This window comes from Gorilla gorilla, chromosome 1 (genome assembly GCF_029281585.2).
Source record: "Gorilla gorilla gorilla isolate KB3781 chromosome 1, NHGRI_mGorGor1-v2.1_pri, whole genome shotgun sequence".
Lineage (NCBI taxonomy): Eukaryota > Metazoa > Chordata > Mammalia > Primates > Hominidae > Gorilla > Gorilla gorilla.
This window is the reverse complement of record NC_073224.2, coordinates 131,342,910-131,366,379: the sequence shown is the minus strand read 5'-3', so window position 1 is coordinate 131,366,379 and position 23,470 is coordinate 131,342,910. Positions and strand designations below refer to the sequence as shown.

The window sequence follows — 23,470 nt, the reverse complement described above, 5'->3', positions numbered from 1 at the left end:
AAGTTGACTCCTCTATTTAGAAATATCTATGTGTCTTGGGGATGGAAACTAACACTTAATGAAACTAACACTTAATGAAGACCTACTATGTCTCTGGCACTATAAGTATATTATTTCATTTAAATCTCATGACAACTCAGTGAGGTGGGTTCTATTTTCTCTTTTTTTACATAAGAAAATTGAAGCTCAGAGAAGTTAAATAATTTTCCTAAGGGCACACCGATAATAAGCGGTAGAGCTGAGATTCAAGCTGCTCAAGTTTGCCTAATTCCAATGCTTAAAGCCAAAGAAAATGTTGACAATTACAATAATATCTACTTTATCTAACAGTCAGTTATGTCATTCTAAGTTTAAAAAGCTTCTGAACAGAAAGAAAAGGAGCTGTCATCAAGTTGATGCACTCCATTCCACAGGAAAAAAAAAATAAAGCTATTCTTTCAGGCCCGCACTCTCTTATAGTTATGTTAAATTAAGGTCAATGATAACAAACTTGATGATTTGGCTTCTCTTTTGATAACTGTGATTTAATGTGAATGGTACATTAGAAGCGATTATGAGGACAAGATAGCTGAGAGTGGGAGAAGAGAGAAAAAATACTTTCAAAAGCATAGCAGTTCTGAGTTACGCAGTTAGGCATTTAATGCAGGGGAGAACCATGCAGAGTTTTTAAATCTTGGACACACATTAAGAGCATCTGGGGAGCTCTTACAAAATCCCAATACCCAGGTCCCACTTAAGACCAACTGGAGTTGCTGGGAATAGAATTTGGACATGAATAGTTTGTAAAAACTCCCCAGTTGATTCTACTATGCAGTCAGGGTTAAGTGCCATTGAAATAGTCCTTCACACTTAACAGGTCCAGGATGTTCTAAGGCAGTTTGTGTATAACACAGTCATGATCATAGGGATGACCTTGACTTATTAATAACATAACTATGTTTACAAAGTACTATGTGTCTCCTGGGGCCCAGAAGTGTGTAATATATTTTGGGAAGATTTCCACTAGAGAAAACTAAAATTTTTAAAGCTTAGCACTTGAATGAACAAACTTTACTTGAATTCATTCTTTCAGAAGATTTTGTTCCATCAATAAATGAGGCATTATGTGGATAAATGAGGTATTGCCTTAACACAGAGAAACAGTCAATATTAATCAAATCAATACATGCCTGCTTTTGACATAGTCTAGCACTTATTGTGTGAGATAAATTTTAGGACATCTGAGAATGTCTCCTGGGTTTGTACTGAGTTATACATACTATTTGATTTGTTCCTTATTCGTAGCATCTAGTATCTTAACTCTATGCTTAAGATGCTCCCTGGAGGACGTAATGGGCATGAGAATGTATTCTGCCACTCAGTGCATGAGAGGCTGCAGTTAGAAAAACTTTCCAGGTTGCACACGGAGGCTCATGCCTGTAATCTCAACACTTCAGAAGGCCGAGATGGGTGGATTGCTTGAGTCCAGGAGTTCAAGACTAGCCTGGGCAACATGGCTAGACCCCGTCTCTACAAAAAATACAAAAATTAGCTGCTCATGGTGGCATGCACCTGTAGTTCCAGCCACTCACGAGGCCGAGGTGGGAGGATCACCTTAGCCTGGGAGGCAGAGGTTGCAGTGAGCTGAGATCGCACCACTGCACTCCAGCCTGGGTGACAGAGCGAGACCTTGTCTCCAAAAAAAAAAAAATTAATTAATTAATTAATTAAAAAATAAATTTAGGCTGGGCGCATTGGCTCATGCCTGTAATCCCAGCACTTTGGGAGGCTGAGGGGGAAGGATCACTTGAAGTCAGGAGTTCAAGACCAGCCTGGCCAACATGATGAAACTTCGTCTCTACTAAAAGTACAAAAATTAGTTGGGCATGTGGTGCACACCTGTAGTCCCAGATACTCGGGAGGCTGAGGCAAGGGAATCACTTCAGCCCAGGAGGTGGAGGTTGCAGTGAGCCGAGATCACATCACTGCACTCCAGCTTGGGCAACCGAGTGAGACTCTGTCTCAAAAAAATAAATAAATAAAATAAAAAATAAATTTAAAAAAATAGTTTTTTTAATAAAAGAATTTTCCATGCTATGGAGGCTTTACAGATAAACCCCCAGAAAGACCCAGTTCCATTCCTTCCTACTTATGTGATCTTAGACAACTTACCAACCTCTATAAGCCTCAGTTTCCTCAGTTGTAAAATGATGATAGTTGCTGGAAGAATTAGAGAATGTATTAATATAAAACACAATGAATGATGTCTATATTTTAATCTCTAAAACAGGTAACTTCTGGGATATTCATTATTCCACTCAAGCCAGACTAGCTTCATCTCTGGATGAAGTCAAATATTTCAACAAATAATCTAACGATGAAAATTTGTATGTCTTAAGATGACTATGAATCTCTGATGGCTCATTATTTCAAACAATATTTCATATAACAAGAGAATGTGAGAGGTCATTAAAATTTGTTGTAGTGGTTTGGGGCCTATAACATAGCCTTTGGTCCTATAAAGAAAATCTTCTAATGCTTCCAGTGCACAGTTTTGCATTTTGTGCACCAAATTCAATCTGTCACAAAGCTCGGAGTTGCTAATTTGGGTTGTATTGAAATCTTGGATAATTGCAAAGATGTGAAGAAAATCTCCTGCAGTAGTCTCATGTTTATTATTGATCATTTCCTAGTTGCTTGTGCACCCGGAAGAGTGACGATCCAAGAAGATTCCCCTGGCCACCTGTCTGTGGCTTGGTCCAGTGTAGATCTGGGTGACTACTATGTGGTCTTTGTGAAGAGTGATGATGGCTTGGAAGTACACTGCAACACATCTCTCACTCAGTGCAACTTCTTATCTGAGTGTGGCTTCACTTATTTTATTAGTGTTTTTGCCTATAACAAGGCAGGGCAAAGTCCTTTGGGTGACATATTCAATTATACCACAGGTAAGTCCCATTTGATGTTTGTTAAGGGAGTTCTGAGATCGCTAACCTCAGCAGCAGAATGGATCACCTATTCCACTTATTGACTTACCACCTGGGAGTCATTCTAGAGCCAAGAACAGAAAGTAATCTCTTATCTCACATTCTTTCCAGACTAGGGAATTTTGGCTTTGTGGACCTAAGCATAACTAGACTGCAAGGTTTGGGAGTGAAAAGAGGAGAAAGAATGTAGTTGTTCAACCTTGCTCTGAAAGATTGAACTCTCCACAAAGATGTACTCAGTGAGTGTTCTAGCATGTGCTGCTGCCAGAGAGAAGGCAGTGCCTCCGTTTCAGGAGGTCACTCTTTCCCTGAGACCAAGACAGACATACAATGGCCAAGACACTACATGGTGTGGAGGGCTTTGGAGTAGGACACCTGGGTTTACACCCTAACTTGACCACTAATTCATTCCTTCAGTGAGGATAATGATGCCCACCTTGCTAGTTCCTTAGTATCCTCCACGGCAAAATGGGACAAATCATGAGAACATGAATGTAAAAAGGTCTTGTGTGTGACAAAGCATGATGCACATATTTTTATTATTAGCATCACCGTTGCTGTTGCTATTATTCTCCTCTACTAGGCTTGCATCTTGTACAAGGCAGGAATTATGTCTTATTTATCTCTTCATCCTCAGTGCTTATATAGTGTGATCAGCATATGGGAGATGCTCAAGTTTTGAAGAATGAGTGGAGTGATTTGAAATTAATAACTACATTACAAATAAGAATACTCAAACATAATTATGTAAAAGTCTAGCTGAATTACAGTAAATTTTGACAGGATGAGGGATCTAAATCATTGGTGCCTTTGGAATGTGGAAAAAGAGGCTATCGATAAGGTCCTAACACGAGAGGGCCCTCCAGAGTGGCCTTGAACTGGATCTTGAAGGATGAATGGGAATGTAGGTGGGGCAAGAGCATCCCAGGGAAACTCCAAGCTGAGTCAGACATTTGCCAGTGGGGTTCTTTAGGGTCTCTTAAGACCTACCTATATACGGCCGGGCACAGTGGTTCACGCCTGTAATCCCAACACTTTGGGAAGCCGAGGCAGGCAGATCACTTGAGGTCAGGAGTTGAGACCAGCCTGGGCAACATGGAGAAACTCTGTCTCTGCTAAAAATACAAAAATTAGCTGGACCTGGTGGCATGTGCCTGTAATTCCAGCTACTCCAGAGGCTAAGGCCTGAAAATCACTTGAACCCAGGAAGCAGAGGTTGCTGTGAGCTGAGATCACACCACTGCACTCCAGCCTGGGTGGCAGAGCAAGACCCTGTCTCTTTAAAAAAAAAAAAAAAAAATCTGCTTGTATAACTATGACCCCTACCCCCCACCCCCCCCCCCCCCAGTTTTATTTGGTTTACTGTCTGGAAAGACTGACAGGATCTGAGAAGTTAGACTGCATATGATTTTACCAGGCAGAAGAGGGGAATGGCTTTCCAGTGGAGGGGTCAGCAATCTTCTCTGCATAGAGAACAAGGGCGCACGTGGCGTGGGGGAATTGAGGAGTCTGATGTGGCAGGGAGTGGGGGGAGTACAGCAGAACCTTATAGCTTGCAATGACCTTCAATGTCATGCTGAGGATTTACCCTCTATGCAGTGGCAATTAGGCCAAGATTGGACCTTGACAGACCCATAGGGAGTCACTGTAGTCATTAGGGAGGGCAGTGGCAGAGGCTCTGGACATGGGAGGTCAGGACTCAGTGTCCCCCCTGGCTGCATTGCTCTTGATGGGACCGCCATCTTCCCTCTGCTCCTGCTTTCAGCTCCCTGTTGTCCTAGTGACATTAACCCCGTGTTGGTGTCCAGTGACAGAGTTGAGATTGTCTGGTCTCCTGTCCGTGGTGCCGAACTGTATGAAACCAAGGCTGTAGATGGGTACAACGTGGTTGAGTGCAATGACACTACTCCTGCGTGCACCCTTTCGGCTCTAGAGTGTGACACCAAGTACAACATCACAGTGTATTCATTCAGTGAAGTCCGAGGCAGCAATATGTCATGTACTCCCCAGTTCATAACCACAGGTAAGGCACAGCTATCATTCCACTCACTGGTGTCTGAATGATTCACCCCAGCTCTGAGCCTCAGGATGGGCATTCAGTGAGACCAATAAAAAGGTTAAATCCCATTAATCAATCTTTGTGGAGACCAAGAGAGCCCCCGTTGTACGAAGGAGAGGCAGAGGAGAAGGCAGAAGAGGAAAGTGGAAAAAATGAAAACAAAAGGGGAGACCACGGGGAGAGTAGAAGGTTTTGCCCATGATTACTTCAGCCATTCGGTTCCTCCTATCTTTGAGGGGCCTGCCTGTACTCACACCATGAAGGTGTATAAATATGTTTCTTACTTACTTTTGCTTTTGGAGTTCACAATGATCTTAAACATTTTCCAGCTAGTCCAGTACTCTGTGAACCCAATGCCCTGTGTTAATGTCAACAGTTCCCCACGCATAGGCACTATGAATTTGGCCTGCATGCATGACGTGGTTGAAAACTGTGATGATCTCACTGGGGGCAAAATCTATTTTAGACCAAATGGCACATGTGATATTTTTGACTCATGCTGTTTCAATTAATACTCTAAAATGTCTTAGCTCCTTGCAGTCCTGAAATAAAAAATGTTTCAAGGGATGCATTCTCCATGATTAATGTGCACTGGCGATCCACTAATGATGACGCTACTTACACGGTGACTGCCCAAGGGGAGAAAGGACTGTATCAGTGCAGCAGCACAGGAGAGTCCTGTACCATGCGGGGCTTGCCCTGTGGCTCAGTGTTCTCTGTCACTGCTGTGGCCGAAACACAGGCAGGACGGAGCCTGCCCAGCTACAGTGTGCCCCTGGAAACAGGTATGTAGCAAGCACCAGCCTGAATGTTGACTTCAGTGGGGTCCTTAAGAAGTGTTTCAAGACATGAACTTCCTTATTTAATCTACCCTCAGTGCAACAGAAAGACATTAAACTCAGAGACGTTTCAAAGAGTCCCGGTCATAGACAATAAAATTTTCAATATTTTACAAGTTCTGTAAAAATATCCTCAAGACTAGTATATCCATTCACTGGCATCAGAGAAGGAATACTTACTCATTCTGCAAAACATTTATTTGAATTCATATTCCCCTATGATATAATCTATCGAAACAGCTAACAAATGAGTAGCCAAATGAGCTGGGTTGTTACTTATTTCTTTGGCTCAGCCCTTTCAAATTTTTCTCTTTAAAAAATGCTTTCTGGCCGGCATGGTGGCTCACGCCTGTAATCCCAGCACTTTGGGAGGCCGAGGCGGGCAGATCACGAGGTCAGGAGGTCGAGACCATCCTGGCTAACACGGTGAAACCCCGTCTCTACTAAAAACACAAAAAATTAGCTAGGCGGGGTGGTGGGCACCTATAGTCCTGGCTACTCAGGAGGCTGAGGCAGGAGAATGGCGTGAACCCAGCAAGCGGAGCTTGCAGTGAGCAGAGATCATGCCACTGCACTTCAGCCTGGGCAATAGAGCGAGATTCCGTCACAAAAAAAAAAAAAAATGCTTTCTGACTTTCAATTTCCTGATAGGTAAAAGGGAGATAATGGCCTCATAGGGTGGCTATGAGTATTAAGTTGACTAATGCTGCAAAGCACTTAGCATAATGCCTGATGCACAGCAAGAGCTCCATAAAAGAAAACTATTATTACAGCATAGCATTGTGTATGAATGAAACGTGGCAAATCACTTCAAGCCTGTGAACATTAGTTTTTCTTATATACAGTGACAGATGGCACTTTGGACTATAAAAGTTGAAATACCTAAAAAAAGAAGCCAGCAGTAAGATAGAGACCATACAAAATACTGCATACGTGAAGATGTTAGGTATCCTATATTCGGGTAATGGGTCCCTGAAAAGTCAAGATGGCTGTGGTATTTTAGACAGCTAAGAAATCAAGCTTTCATATCAGTGATGTACTATGAAATTTTCAAGAAAGGCAAATTATACTTAATTGCTAATGCTATGAAATGTTCTGTTGGGAGAAGTGAATGCAACCATTACTTTGAAATTTGCAGTTAGAATTGTTGAAGATGGGCCGGGCATGGTGGCTCATGCCTGTAATCCCAGCACTTTGGGAGGCTGAGGCAGGCAGATCATGAGGTCAAGAGATCGAGACCATCCTGGCCAACATGGTGAAACCCCATCTCTACTGAAAATACAAAAATTAGCTGGGCATGGTGGCACGCACCTGTAGTCCCAGCTACTCAGGAGGCTGAGGCAGAAGAATCGCTTGAACCCAGGAGGTGGAGGTTGACTGCACTCCAGCCTGGCAACAGAGCGAGACTCCATCTCCTTCTCAAAAAAAAAAAAAAAAAAAAAAAAAGTTGAAGATGGGGGCAACAAAGGATTTCTTTCTTATTCTGAAAAAAAAATGGTGGAAACCTTCAACAGCCAGTTGGTGCAGTGCATTCTTGGGGAAAGTACCCACTATATACAGTGAATGTTACATGATGCATCAGAGGGAATGAACAAAAGGAAATTTTTTATTAACAATGGAAAGTTGGGGAATGTAGGATATTGAGTGAAACGCAGGCAAAATACCATTCTTTATCATTTTTCACAAATAATCTTCAGTGGAAATAAATCTCCAATTCTTTTTCTTTTATCCCATTTAAGTGCCATGCTGTCCAACCGGCCTGACAGTAACTCAAATCACCCAGTCAGTAATCAACGTGAGCTGGACTATTGGGAGAGTGGCTCAAACCCATGTTGCAGTTCTGGAGTCACACACTGGACAGTCTAAGTGTCACACTCATCAAAACCACTGTCTCCTAGGATGCATCACATGTGGCATCAATTACACAGTGACATTAAAAGCAATAAGTGCCACAGGGTTGACTGCGGATTGCTCCTACCAAAGTTATTTCTCTGGTAAGTGAACTCTAGCTCTAGAGTAGCAGTAAGGACTTGACTATTATAAATCCAGGCATAAGCCTTTCCTCCTCATTTAAAAAGATGCTGCATCTCCACCTAGTTTGCATTATAAACTCAGATTACTTTCTAAAATGATTATAGTTTCCCTTTGACTTAGAACCTCAAAGCTTCAGAGGCTTCTGTTGGTAGTTGAATTAACTCCCCTAGTAACAATGTTCGTCTATGCTTTTTCTGAAGGGACCATGTATCTTTATATGACATAGCTACTTGCAACACAGAGTAACGCAGCCTGGCAGAGTTTTCTGAAAGCTAGATCACACATTCTGTTTGGTTTGCATTTTTTTCTTCTCATTATTATTGTGCTACTACCTCTCTTTTCTAAGCTTCTTCAGCTGCTTCAATGGTTTCTTATTTCAGCGGGCTAAGAGAGCAAAGGCATCTGTCAACTGAGAGTATTGTACCTTGTTCTTCACAAAGACCAAACCATTAGGGAATAGCAGGGGAAGGTAAAAGCAGTGCAAGGTTACCAAATCTCTTGCATGATTCTAATTCACTGAAGTGGCTGCTTGTAACACGGTTTTGATAAAACTCGTGAGGATGCTTCCTAGGCTTAAGGAGAAAAAGTACAGTGATAAGTTACCTCTGCCTGGGACATGGGATGGAAGAGTTGGAATATAATTTTGGCATCCTAGAGGTAGTAGAAAGAGTCTTAACTGGGAGTCAAAATTAGACATGGCTTCTTATAAGCTGTGTTGCCTAATCTTCCCTGATTCTGTCTCCTCATTGAAAAAGACAGGAATAGTAATATTTTCCTTCGAAGTTGTTTTGAGAATCAAAATAAATCATAATGTGAGAACATTCAGAACATGCTGCACGTATGTCAGCTGGTATGTACTTTCTTTTGACCCATTATCTTGTATTAGATTTACTGCTTAAGTTCTCACCTTGATATCCAGTTCTCAGAATATGACCCATTGCTTATTCTTTTAAGAATAAATCAAGTAAGCCTGATTATAATAACTTTTAAAAATTATACAGTAGGATCTTTAACTTAGTTACTAAGGAATCCATTTGATGCCCTTATTGGCACCTAAAGTGTGGCTTGCTCAAGATATTTAGAAAAGGAAAAAAATACTAATCAGCGGCCTGGCGCGGTGGCTCACGCCTGTAATCCCAGCACTTTGGGAGGCCGAGGCAGGCGGATCACGAGGTCAGGAGATCAAGACCATCCTGGATAACACGGTGAAACTCCGTCTCTACTAAAAATACAAAACAATAGCCAGGCGTGGTGGCAGGCGCCTGTAGTCCCAGCTACTCGGGAGGCTGAGGCAGGAGAATGGTGTGAACCCGGGAGGCGGAGTTTGCAGTGAGCCGACCAGCCTGGGCGACAGAGCGAGACTCTGTCTCCAAAAAAAAAAAAAAAATACTAATCAGCTACCATGGATGAAGCGTGGACCAGCAAACTTGGTCACTGGCATGTTGTATAAATGGCTGCACCTAAAGTGTCATACTACTCATCTCAGCAAAATTGGTTCTTCAATTAAGGCTGAATGCAGTTAATTATATTTAAGTTTAATGCCACCAAAATCAAATAAAACTAGGGCATTATGAGGGATCTTGACAAGGATTCTGTGCCTTTGACTCAGTTTGAATCATGTACAATATGTATCTGCCAATTTTTGGACCTGTCTGACTCACCATTGTTCTATATTAAAAATTCATACTGCACACCACCTTCACACATGGATTTCTCTCTCTCTTTCTTTCTCTCTCTCTTTCTTTCCCTCCCTCCCTCCCTCTCTTTTCTCTTTCTTTCTTTCTGTCTGTCTTTCCTTCTTTCTTTCTTTTTCTTTCTTTTTTTCAGACAGGCTCTCGCTCTGTCACCTAGGCTGGAGTGAGTGCTGTGGCACAATCATAGCTCACCGCAGCCTTGAACTCCTGGCCTTAAGCCATCCTCCTGCCTCATCCTCCCAAGGGGACCACAGGTGTGCACCACCACAACTGGCTAATTTTTTTTTTTTTTTTTTTGTAGAGTCAGGGTCTCCCTATGTTGCCTAGGCTGGTCTCAAACTCCTGGGCTTAAGCGATCCTCCTGCCTTGGCCTCCCAAAGTACTCAGATTATAGGCATAAGCCATCATGCCCAGCCACCCATGGATTTCTGATTATGTGGCCCACCATGGAAATAACTCGAGTACCCCTTCAAATCTTGCTCTGATCTAACCAGTAATTAATCCTGTTACTTAGACTAGTTTGCTTATATTTTTTCCCTGCAGTAATCAAGGCCATTTTTGGATGATGGTGGAATAAAACAAGTGATTTTGTGTTTGTTATTTTTATTGCCTAGGTGCCTGCTGCCCTTTGGGGGTGAAATTATATAGGCTGGGCCCTAATGGCATCCGGATCTACTGGCAAGCCTCCAGGGGCTCTGCCAATTACAGCACTGACCTCTATGGCTCCAAAGGCATTTTCACGTGCACCCCGAGTGCTGGCCTCAGTTTCTGTGATGTTACTGAGATACCCTGCGGGGATGTATACACTGTGATGGTCTCACCAGTTGCTGAAACAGGATTGAAGCTTACTTTCTGTCCAAAAAAAATATATTCAGGTAAAGCAAGTTATGACAGTTTATCTAAAACTAACCCTGAACTCATATCTGTGAATTAAGATGCAATCAAACTTATTTACTATGTATGAAGGGCACAGAGGGTATAAAATTTCTTTCTTTTTTTTTTTTTTTTTTTTTTGAGACAGAGTCTCACTCTGTCACCCAGGCTGGAGTGCAATGGCACGATCTTGGCTCACTGCAACCTCCGCCTCCCAGGGTCAAGCGATTCTCCTGCCTCAGCCTCCCAAGTAGCTGCGATTACAGGCACCCGGGATCATACCTGAGTAATTTTTGTATTTTTGTAGAGACGGGGCTTCAGCATATTGGCCAGGCTGGTCATGAACTCCTGACCTCAGGTGATCCGCCTGCCTCAGCCTCCCAAAGTGCTGGGATTACAGGCATGAACCACTGCACCCAGTCGAGGGTATAAAATTTCTACACAGCACAGGCAGATTCTGGCTGTGGAAGACTCCAAGATTCTTTGGAATTGTGATGCTTTATTTAATTTAGAGATTATCTTCTCTGTCCCACTCTTCCCCTTCCTAAAAAGGACCAGATGCTTGCTGCTTAATTAGTAAAGCAAATTTAAGATAATTTTCTGCTTTGAGATTTAGGGATAGATTTTTTAACATAGTCTTGCTGATAATGATAGACATCCTGGGATGTTGGAAATTAGGAAACTTGAACTTTTATTTGCACAGACTGAGAATTATGACTGAGGAAAAGTTAGAGGATCAGAAAAAATGAATTTATAAATCACAAGCTAGGCTTGGCAATATGAGTGGGCAGACAGTCTGTAATCACAAAGCATGGCTGTCAGCAACTACCATCTCACCAGAGCTGGCAGGAAAACATTAGCAATTCTCTGCTCTGTGTTCCAGCACCTTCTGCTACCTTGCCCAGGGCACAGTCATATATTTTTCATGTATTCCTAGAAGAAAAGAGATGATGAAGCCCTAGAATTTTGCAGGTGAACACAGAAAAAAAGAATAAATATTGGCTCACAAGCCCTTACTGACAGCCAGAATCTAAAATTTTGAATGATATGTAGGTGACAGGACGTTCAGGATGGCCCTTGGTGATGGAAGGAGGACAGTTCCTCCCAAGGGGCTGTTCTCATTGTCCCTGGTTGTCATGCTCTGATTCCTTGTTTTTCCATTATTTGGTCCACAGGACAAGCTAGCCCAAAGCATAGTCCTATGGGAAGGGACAGGAATAGGTTCCTGGAGTCAGGATGAGCTCTTAGGAAGATGAGTCTACAGCTCAATAACAATACTGCATCATAACTGCATAATATTTTATAATTTATCCAGTGGTTTCATATCACAAATCTCATCAAATGCTCAAAATATGCTATGCTATAGGCTCAACATATTTCATTATCTCCACTTTATAAATGAGAAAACTGAAGCTCAGAAGCTCCCAAATCTCTATCTACAACTCTTCTCTTCTCCTGACCCCTAACTCCATATTCAAATTTGATACCTCCACCTGGAGGTGCCCAGGCATTTCAAACCCCTCAGGGGCAAAAGGAACTCCTGATCCTCTGCTGTTTCTGATCTTCCTCCCATCATCCTTGTTTCAGGTACATTAGCTAAAAACCCTGGAGTCAGCTTCTGTCTCCCTCAACCTCCATATCTAAGTAATCTCGAATTCTCGTCCTGGTTACCTTCATGATGGTTCCTAAATCCCGAGTCTTCTCTTCATTCCCACAGCTACTGCTATGCCTCAGGCCCTCACCACCTCTCCCCTAGACTACTGCACGAGTCCCATCTCCCTGTCCTCACTCCAGCCTCTGTAATGTTACCAGAGTTATCATTCCAGGATACTGGTCCAATTGTGTTACTTTTATGCTGCCACATCTTCAAAACTTTTCCACTTCCCCATAAGATAACATTCAATCCTCTGGGCATGGTGTTCACAGTCCCTTATAATCTGTCCCCTGTCTACTTATACTTGCACTGTTCAATAGAAATTTAATATGCACCATGTATGAAAAATTAAATTTTCTAGTAGCCATACCAAAAAAGTAAAAAGAGGTGAAATTAATTTCATAATATATTTTAGTTAACCCAATATATCCAAAATATTATCATTTCAACATCTAATCAATATAAAAATTATTAATAGATATTTTTTACATTTTTCATACTGTCTTTGAAATCTGGTGTGTCTTTTGTACTTATAGTACATTTAGTTCAAACTAGCCACATGTTCAATAGCTACTTCAGTGTCCACTGTACTGGACAGAGAAATTGGTTTTTTTGTGGGGTTTTTTTGTTTGTTTTTTTATTGAGAAAGGGTCTTGCTTTTTCGTCCAGGCTAGAGTTCAGTGGTGCAATCACAGCTCACTGCAGCCTTGACCTCCTGGGCTCAAGCAATCCTCCTGCCTCAGCCTCCCAAGTAGCTGGGACTATAGTCATGCCCCACCATGCTTGGCTAATTTTTAAAATTTTTTTGTAGAGACAAGGTCTTGCTTTGTTGCTCAGGCTGGTCTTGAACTCCCGGGCTCAAGCAATCCTCTCGCCGCAGCCTCCCAAAGAGCTGAGATTACAGACATAAGCCACTGTGCCCAGCCTGAACAGAGAAATTCTAGACTCATTCCACAACATCCGTCCTGAGAGGACTCTATTCTCTAGTCTAGGCATCTGGCATCATTCATGCGTGCCTGCTTCTGCCACACACACCTCCTATTCTATGTCATGTTCTGGAGCTACTGCAGTGCTCTTCTCTTTGCCCAGAATTCCACCCCACTTCCTCCAAGAGAACTCTACCGGCCACAATTTTCCTTGTCTGTGAAGCCTTCTCCAATTATCATAAGCGGAGTTAGCCCTCTCTCTCCCTCCTTTATGACCCCACAGCACCCTTATCTGTACTGCAACATATTACTGTGAATTGAATGTGTGTTATTTCTCCTAATAAATGATTGTCTATTTGACTCCCAGTACGTAGCACGTAACTGTTGCCTGATATATTTTAAATTTAAAAAAGAATGAATCAATGAATTTATGCACCTATGATCATACAGCTAAGTGAGTGATGGAAGTCTTTTGTTCTTTCTCCTGCTCCATGCACACAATTTCACCCTTAGACAGTCATTCCTCTGAGGGCTGGTTAGCTACCAGAAGTCCTTGTGAGTTAGAACTCAAGTTCTTTGATGGGATGCCATCAAAGATGGGCCCCCATCTTTGGGCCTGTAGCCATTTCAGCTTAGTAACATTAGGTATCTAGACTCAAGTTAGGAAATCCTCCTTTGCTCAGTGTCCCTGGTAAAAGCCATACATTTGGGAGATGTTTTTTGGTTTTGTTTGTTTGCAGTATCAGTGATGTCTTATTCTGATAATCAGGACAATATTGTAAATGACAATAATGACTAATGTTTATTGAATGCCATGTGCCAGGCACTGTTCTAAGGGGTTTACATATATTAACTCAGTCCTTACAACAAACCTATCAGCTTGGCATTCTTTTTTTTTTTGAGATGGAGCCTTGCTCTCTCACCCAGGCTGGAGTGCAATGGAGCGATCTCAGCTCACTGCAAACTCCGCTTCCCAGGTTCAAGTGATTCTCCTCCTCAGCCTCCTGAGTAGCTGGGATTACAGGTGTGCACAACCACCACGCCCGGCTAATTTTTGTATTTTTTGGTAGAGATGGGGGTTTCACCATGTTGGCCAGGCCGGTCTTGAACTCCTGACCTCAGGTATCTGCCCACCTGGGCCTCCCAAAGTGCTGGGATTACAGGTGTAAGCCACTGCGCCCAGCTGAGCTTGGTATGCTTATTCTTACTGCTTTTCAGATAAATTGAGGCACAGGAAAGTGACTTGCCCAGGTCATACTGCTAGTAGTATCTCCTTCTCTTATCACCCAAGTTTGTTCTTGTTCGTTTTTTGGTTTACTTTCCTTTTATTCCTTCTTAAGTTAAATCTTCACTATCTTAAATACATAAATGAATAGATTTTATTTTAAATGCTTGTGTTTTTATTACAGTAACTTGCTCTGGAAGTACACTTGGAATGGGTAAGTCATTTTTCTCATGGATAAAATAGAACAGGATTTTTGTTGTTCCATTTTGGGGTTACTTAATGAAGTCAGCTGACTTTTCAATTAGAAAGCAAATGCTTTCTTTCTTTGATACAAGGGGCTCCTGCTCTCTTATCCCGTAACTTTTTTTCCCCATTATAGTGCCTCCTCTGAGATTCCGCCAGTTGAGATGAATTTCTTTGAATTCTGAAGTCTTTTTAGTATTCTAGGATCCTACAGGAAAATGTAAATAGTTTTGGGAGGGGCAGCGGCTTCATCCCTCACACTTCAGAAAGTGATTCCCAGCTCAGCTGTACACTGGAGCCACCTGGAGAGCTTAAAATTAACTGATGTCTGGTTCTGTCCCCAGAAAGTTTGATTTAATGGGTCTGGGGTGAGAGCTGGGCATCAGGAGTTGTAAAAGCTCTTTAGGTGATTCTGAAGTATAGCCAAGGCTAAGAACTGCTACTTTAGAGCCGTGCTCCTCAAACTTTATTGTGCGCACACATCACCCGGGGCCTCGTTAAAGCCAGATTCTGATTTGGTCGGTGTAGGAAGCGTCTGAGACTCCGTATTTCCATAAGGTCCAGGTGATGCTGGCGATGCCAAGGCTGCTGGTCTGACCACACATGGAGTAGCCAGGAGTTAGAATCTGTTAACGGCCTGCAGAGAGCTACGATGTTTGCTCCTGGTTTGCATGAGTGGGTATACCCCGTAGAGAGAGAGGGTGCTGAAAGGGCAGTTGGAATAAAGAGAACCCTCACTGCCTCCTTGGTTTTGCTCAGGGATGATCTTGTCTAGGCTATTTTGGTTGCCCCCACAGAGATGACTCTTGGCAGGGCAGTGGAGATGAGCAAATGGAGCCATGAGTGCTGACCCAGTAAACAGTGTATGCTGCCTCATGAGGAGTCCTTGCCACAGCCTTTTAGGGGACAGCTTGGTCTGGGGCCTTAGGAAAAAATCCCCTGGGAATATTATCAACCCCAAACTACAGAACTTCTCTCCCGCCCACCCCCACCCCACCCCTCCCCATTCAGACATGGCTGATTTCGAATGGTGTGAGTGTAAATGAAGTCTTCCTGCCCGTAAACCCCACTGGACAGCCTTCCAGTCGGGGCCGGCTCCCCACCCACACCCCCTTCCACTGGCAGGAACTGGGTCTAGAGTCTCCACTCCCTGTTCTCTGCCTGGGCTCCCTTCCTCTCCCAGTCTATTGCTTCTCTGAGCACAGCAGGATACACACTTTTCAATTCCTGTCCCACCTGCAGGTCTGAAATAAGCACAATCCTTATTAATTTTTCAAGATTTTTTGTTTTCTATGACTACAAAAACGAACAGACTTGGCTTACTGAAAACAAACTGTGAGGACACTTCTAATTATAAAAAAGTCTCCCAAAGTAGTAGAGACCATAAACCCTGGTCTTCAGTGAAAGGTACATGGACCTAGGTCTGCATTCTTTAATCAGTATCTCCCTGAGACATAGAGGTGTGGTAGAAGTGTCCTAGGTCCCCAGGGGAGAGGAGTGGTGTATGATATATTGGCCTTGCCTATGATTTTGTTAAAGGAAGGGTTTCAAATAAAAACAAAAAAAATAAAAATTTAAAAATGTTTGAAAAGAAAGAATGTCTATGTTTTAACAAAAAACACAAAAGGTGGGGTGGCAAGGAGAGCAGGCATGGTGGCTCACGCCTATAATCTCAGCACTTTGGGAGACCAAAGCAGGATTGCTTGAGCCCAGGAGTTGGAGACCAGCCTGGCCAACAAAACGAGACCTTGTCTCTACAAAATGTAAATAAAGTAGCCAGGCATGGTGGCATGTGCCTGTAGTTCCCCTGTAGTCCCAGCTACTTGGGAGGGTGAGGTGAGAAGATTGCTTGAGCCTGGGAGTTCAAGGCTGCAGTGAGCTATGATAGCACCACTGCGCTCCAGCCTGGGTGACAGAGTGAGACACCAGCATCACCAGAGAGCTTTTTAGAAATGTACAGTCTTGGGCCCCATCCTGACCTACTAAATCCCCAGGTGATTCATGCATGTATTCAAGTTTGAGTAGCACTGCTTAGGTACTGCTCTTAAACTCTGCCGTGTATTAGAATCTCCTGGATAGTTAATTATGAATGCAGAGGCCCAGGTCCTGGCCTAGTGAAGTGCCTCTATATTTCCATCAGGTTCCCAGGTGATTTTGATACACATGAAGTTTGAGGAGCACTGCTTTAGATCACTAATGTCCTCTTTTCTGTCCTTCTAGGCTTCAGCTTATCTTCACCATTCCCTTCCTTAGCCAGGGCTCAGTCTTTAGCCTGAAATCTGCCACTCTCTTGAAGTAGATATTTGTAGAAATCCTGTAGGAGCCAGACACAGTGTCACACACCTGTAGTCCCAACTATTCAGGAGGCTGAGGTAGAGAATCACTTGAGCCCAGGGGTTTGAGGCCGACCTTGGCAACATAGTGAGAGCCCCCCTGCCCTCAACGCCATCTCTCTAAAAAAAAAAAAAAAAAAAAAAAATCCTGCAAGGCCCTCAAAAAACAAGAGTAAGCCAGATTATTTGAGGGTTTCTAAGGTCATATGGAAGTCATTATATCTAGGGGGAAATTCTAAATTGCTGTCTTCAATTTCAGCATTTCCCCTCCCCAAACACAGAGCAAGTCCAATCAGGTCCCTGGGCTGACATTGGAGCCTCTGGATATGCTGAGGGGAGCCATGGGAATCTTGCTGGTCTAAGGTTTTCTTTGGGTTTTCTTTGACTCTTGGAGTATCCTAAAGCTTTTCAAACTTTTTTTTTTTTTTTTTTTTTTTTTTTTTGAGATGGAGTTTTGCTCTGTCATCCAGGCTGGAGTGCAGTGGTGCAATCTCAGCTCACTGCAACCTCCACCTCTGGGATTCAAGCGATTCTCGCGCCTCAGCCACTTTAGTAGCTGGGATTACAGATGTGCGCCACCACACCTGGCTAATTTTTGTATTTTTAGCAGAGATGGGGTTTCACTATGTTGGCCAGGCTGGTCTTGAACTCCTAGACTCATGCGATCCACCTGCCTTGGCCTCCCGAAGTGCTGGGATTACAGGCGTGAGCCACCGCACCGGCCATAAACAGACTTTTTAAGAGAGATCTGGATTCAAATCCTGCCACCATCACTTGCTCTTAGTCAAGTTGTGTAAATTCTCTCTAAGCCTAGGTTTCCTCATCTGAAAATTAGAGTAAATAATAATCCCTCATAAAAGAAAATCAGGATTAAATGAGAATGTAAATTATTGGACACAATAATAGGCTCATAACAACTACTTAATAAATGGTAGTTGTTAATTCATATTCAGTTTAAGCTGATATCACATTCTATTATGTACCAATTATTAACATTTTAATGTGCTACTTCTAACGAAGACATTTGCATTTTAACCTTGGTCCTCCTAATACGCTTCCTCATTGATTCTCTAAGTGTGGTCCTGGTGCCAAAAGTATCAGCATCAGCTGGGAACCTCTTAGAAATGCAATTTTTCAGACTCTTCCACAGACCTATTGAATCAGAAATTCTGGGGCTAGGGCCCAGCCTTCTTTGTTTTAACAAGCCCTCAAAGTGCTTCTGATGCATGCTAAAGTACAAAAAGCATGGCTTTAATTCAAGAAAGCTATTTCAATGCTGGAAATTTGATGCAAGTTGGAAGGGAAAGGAAAAAAAAAACCTATTTGAGGTGATAGGAGCTCTAACAAGAGGTAGATAGATGGGAGGGGTCTGTGCCTGACATCACACCATGAGCAGGGGCTGGGGGTGTTCCTTCATCTTTAGGACCCAACGTGTTTCAGTGTCACCTGTACACCCTGGGCAACTTTGAGGAAGTTTCCTCTCTGTGACATACTTAGCAGCTAAACAGGTTTATGATTTCCATATAAAACTCCCTGAGTCATTAAAATTTTGGAGTTCCCTGAGGAGCACAGCAAGTTGGCCTGGGGGTGAAAAGGAAAGTTCTTTTGTTTTGAACCAGTGGTCTGGGATTAAAGCGACTCTGGGAGGGTTCATTTGGTGAAGCAGGAGAGAGATTGCTCTGGTTAGAAACTGCCGATCAGTTTGAACACTTTGTCAGTTGTCGTAGTTTCATGTTTACTTGCCGTGAAGTGCTGCAAAAATAGCATTTCAAATCAACATACACATAAAATCTCAGACACTGGTGCTTTTTAAGAAAATGTCTGCATATTGAATGCATCTTTTACTGCTTCCCTTCCTTACCCTTTTCAGTGATTTATAGAGGGAAGAGAAATGAAGAATGACAAAGTGAGCCCCAGATAAAAACAAAAACTTGACCAAGTGAGTAACGTAAATTGATTTTGTGTGATTTTATGGCAAAGTTTTTTGTCTTTGTTTAAAATGTTTTCCCATTTGTCTTGCAGAGTTGTCTCATTTGTTAGTGATTAGAGATGGAAAAGATCTACTAGAATGTAGAATAAAAATGCCTCTAGGATAGGAAAAGCTCCTTTGGCCTTTAGAAGAACAACTCTGACTCTGCTTCCTGAGGGCAAGGTCAGGTGTGTCCTCACCTGCACAGCAGTTGGAGATCTGCTATGTGAGGACTCTGGAGAGAAATGAATCCAGAAAGTCCCCTGGATGGCTGCTAGCCTGAGTTGGCACACTGTGAGAACCCTGGAAACAAGAAAGTTCTGCTTAACAGAAATTCTGAGATTTCACATCCACACACACCACAGACTTCAACACATCCACTTCATGAGTGTTTTACAACAGCACTTGTCTGCAGCCCCCTCAGGGGCTGGAAATGTTCACTCCCAGAAAGTCAAGCCACCCACATGCAGACAGCACTTATCCCAAGACAAACCTCCAGCAGGACTTCAGTATAGGTTGGAAAGCAGTAGCTGCCAGGGCAACCTGAGATAACAAACGCCCTCATCGCAAGTTAGGAGCAAAGCTGAGCTGCTTGCAGGGTTCGCTGAGCCAAAGCATCAGGTGGCGTGACATCTATGGGAGCATCTGGGAAAGCAGAGCTGCCAGCCTGTTGCTAGAAGGGTTGCAGTTATGCTTTCTGCATGAGAGAAGATGTCAAATGGAGAGCCTCAAACTGTGGCCGACTGACATGCGTGCATCTTTTGGGAGGAGGACCATCCATCTTATTGGCCATATCCCCCACTCATACTGTAATTACTTTTTTCGCCTTTGGAGGGGGAAGGCAATGAAATATAACATAGATCTCTCATACCTAAAAAAGTTTGTCCTTCAAATATCAGTAACCTAATTTAAAACATGTGAGTAGACTTGTGTAACACACACACACACATGCACACACACAGTTACAGTGCTTGCTCCCCAAACACATGGCTATGGAGCCAAGCATGTCTCTAGTTAGGAACAACCATAAAACTCTGCCCAGGGGGAATTGGACCATGGAATTAGGCTCGAACTAAGCATGGAAGAAAGAACAAACTTCCCTTTCTGTTCTCTCAACTTCCTATCAACGTGCGCTGCAAGAGAGAAGTGATATGCTTTCTCTATGAGACTGATCAGAGATACGTAATGGGTCACTAATAAGAGATCTTCCCCAGAACATCTGTACATGAACAGAGACAAGCCAAAGGTATATATCTCTAAAAATGGAATTGGAAGCATCAGAGAGCACACCTAATACCCTACAAATACCAAGGCACAGAAAGTGAAATAGCCATCTGCCTAGCTAGGCTGAATTGTTTTGGTCAGAATGTCATAGAAGAAAATGTGATCCACAGTGGGTAAAGATAAAATTAGGTTATTTAACGTGTATATAGCACAAACTACCAGCTTGTAAGTGCTCTCCATATGCTCGTTTTATTCTCATAACAACCCTACAAGCTAAGTAATAACATTATCTCCTTTATATAGGTAGGGAAAAACAGGCCCAGAAAGGTCAAGTAGCCCACCCATGTTCACACGGCTAATCAGTTCAAACACAAAGTTTCAGGGAGAGAAGTAAGTAGCATTGGTTAGACCTGCTAATTCATGCTATCTTTTAGTTAAAATTTCAATTTTAATTATTATGGGTACATAATAGTTGTATATATTTATGGGGTACATGTCACATTTTGATACAGGTATACAATGTATAATGATCAAATCAGGGTAATTGGGGCATCCATTACCTCAAGCATTTATCATATCTTTATGTTAGGTACCCATGATATCTTTTGTTTTTGTTTTGTTTTGTTTTGTTTGTTTTTTTTTGAGATGGCGTCTTGCTCTGTCGCCCAGGCTGGAGTGCAATGGCGTGATCTCAGCTCACTGCAACCTCCACCTCCTGGGTTCAAGCGATTCTCCTGCCTCAGCCTCCCGAGTAGCTGGGACTACAGGCACCTGCCACCACACCCAGCTAATTTTATACTTTTAATAGAGACGGGGTTTCACCATGTTGGCCAGGATGGTCTCGATCTCTTGACCTTGTGATCCACCCGCCTCTGCCTCCCAAAGTGCTGGGATTACAGGCGTGAGCCACCACGCCCGGCCTCCCGTGATATCTTTATGGAAAATATTTCTCTAGATTATTATGAATAAGTGATCGCTTATTAGAGGAGATCTGGGAATAGGATAGTGAGTGAGTGATCTGCCCTAACTCAAGTGCGTGTACATTCAACCCTCGGTTCTTTTGGCCATTTACCTGCTCTGAATTATACAAAGCAGCTTTTCATCCCTGGCCAGTGTTAGCAGATTTTACCTTCTACTTTGCTGTGTCACATTTAGGGAATCCAAGTTCATTTTTCAATTTGTTTAGGCAAGCAAACTAGAGGAGACGTAGAGAAACTGCTTAGGGAGCTTATGCAAATCTAGGGGAGCCTGGGAGGATAGGCAATTTGGTACACTAGAAAGAGCAATGGCCTTGGAGCCAGATGGATCCAGATCCTAGCTCATTTTGAGGTTTTTCATGATTTATTTAACCTCCCTGAGACTCAGTTTTCTCATATGTAAAATGGCAATGGTCATCTTGCTGGGCTGTTGCGAGGTTTGAGATTAATATATTCATATTCAGCGCACAGGTGCAATGAAACTGAGGTGTTTGAGGTCACACTGCTAGTAAGAGGCAGAGCCAGATTTTGTAGGCTGTAAACCTATGCCTACGTGCAGTTAAAGACCATGCTTGCTCCACTATTCTGCGGTGCCACCAAGGACTCTGGCCTTCAGGAGCATGAGCCAGAACTGCACCCCATGTGACCAGAGTCAAACTTCCAACCCAGAGGGACCTGTATTATTCCCTGGCACCTGGTCATTCTCCTGAAGGGTAAGAGGTGGAGGCACCTCACCCATCTCACTCTTCCCTCTTGGTTTGGCTCTTCAGAGCAAGGGGCTTCACCTCAGAAGGGTGAATTTTCCCTGGCACATATTTTTCTTATGGATTGGGGCTTCACCCTGCTAAACTAAGCAGAACCTAACTTAAAATGAAAAGGGAGAGGGAAATCATATGTGCACTTGTTTAAAAAATTGAGCAACTGAATCAATTTAGAGTAGGTTTAAAGGAGGTCAGGGCTCCAGCTTCTATTCTCATATAAGCCTTGAACAGAAAAACCACTCAGCCATAGGTTGTGCCAGAACCCATTTTATGGCCTTTTTTATTGTTAGAGACAGGGTCTCATTCTGTTCCCCAAACTGGAGTACAGTTGCATGATCATAGCTCACTGCAGCCTGGAACTCCCAGGCTCAAGCAGTCGTCCTACGTCAGCCTCGCAAGTAGCTACGACTCCTCAGCTTGCAGGTAGCATGCGCCATCATGCCTAGCTAACTTTTTTATTAATTTTTTTTTTTTTTTTTTTTGGTGGAGACAGCAGTCTTGCTATGTTGCCCAGGCTGGTCTTAAACTCCTGGCCTCTATCAGTCCTCCTACCTAGGCCTCCCAAAGTGCTGGGATTACAGGTGTGAGCCACCATGCCCAGCCTGTTCTTAATTCTTCATTTGCCTTTCCTCTCCTAAAAATTGCAGGTTACCCCCACAGACTACTCTATTGCTTTCCATGTAGCCCAAGCCTGATCTTTGTTCCCACTCCACCACTAAGTGCATCCTTGGCAAGTTACTTGACTTCATTAAGCCTCAGTTTCCTTGTTGTAAGTGTTGCTTTGAGGATCAGTGAGGTAATCTACTTAGCATGGTGCCTGGCATATGGTAAGTAAGCACTCAGTAAATATTAGACATTATTATTGGTAGTAGTATCTAACCACTTCTACTTCCCTGTGTGACCAATTTGAATCTTTACAGCCACTGGTTCTTTGCAAATCCTTCTAGGAAAGCCTACTTTCTGCCAATGTCACATGGTTATCTCACAGTTAGGGCTCTTAGCAACTAAACTGATCTAACTTAACGTTTGATGACTTTGATTTAAAGTCCCAAAGGAACCATCTCAGTAAACAGATCTCTACCTAAACTTTCTGAGCTCAGATCTCCTCCTCTGTGAATCAACTTTCAACAATAATCGTAGATTCTGAAGCATTAACAGGCCCTCCCTACATCTGTTGCATAAATTTGTTAATAAATGATTATTGTTTTCTTGGTTCATTTATGTATATCTTATCATTAAGGCATTCAATTTTTAAACTAAGTTTTAACTACCTGCAGCATTCCAGGAATTGTGCTCTTTAATTAGATTATAAATTCTTCAGGGGAAAGAGTCGATCTCTCATTTCTTTGAGTTTCCTAAAAGTCCAGCACAGTTCTTGGCACACTGGAGGGAACCTCACAGTTCTACGCAATTACTGTGTCCTTGAAAAAATGAATGAAATAAACATTTGGGGACAGTACATTTTCCATTGGGTAGTTGGGCTGGCTACTGAGTGAAGTCTATTATGAATCGCCTTGCGAAGTGAAGGGTTATTCTGTAATGGGGAGGATCCTCCAGTCTTCGTGTATGTGTGAACTCGGAATTTCATGGACGGCCTTGGCTCACGATCGGTTTGGCACTTCGCGTTCCTAGGCCATAGGACGTCGAACCTCGGGCGACAGCAGCCTCCCGCTAGGGGGCTCCCGACTTCCCA

General features: G+C 42.9%; 1 protein-coding gene across 1 annotated transcript in view; it reads left to right on the top strand.

Moving 5' to 3' along the window:
• The window catches only part of FNDC7 (fibronectin type III domain containing 7), a 33,461-nt gene extending 10,230 nt beyond the window's left edge, over positions 1 to 23,231 (top strand). The window contains exons 6-13 of the mRNA XM_004026240.5: positions 2,673 to 2,927; positions 4,732 to 4,989; positions 5,556 to 5,810; positions 7,604 to 7,858; positions 10,207 to 10,467; positions 14,455 to 14,484; positions 18,717 to 18,785; positions 18,869 to 23,231. Coding sequence (XP_004026289.3) covers positions 2,673 to 2,927; positions 4,732 to 4,989; positions 5,556 to 5,810; positions 7,604 to 7,858; positions 10,207 to 10,467; positions 14,455 to 14,484; positions 18,717 to 18,748 — 1,346 coding nt within the window. The 3' untranslated portion in view covers positions 18,749 to 18,785; positions 18,869 to 23,231. The remainder of the gene's footprint in view (positions 1 to 2,672; positions 2,928 to 4,731; positions 4,990 to 5,555; positions 5,811 to 7,603; positions 7,859 to 10,206; positions 10,468 to 14,454; positions 14,485 to 18,716; positions 18,786 to 18,868) is intronic.
• The last annotated feature ends 239 nt before the right edge of the window (positions 23,232 to 23,470 follow it).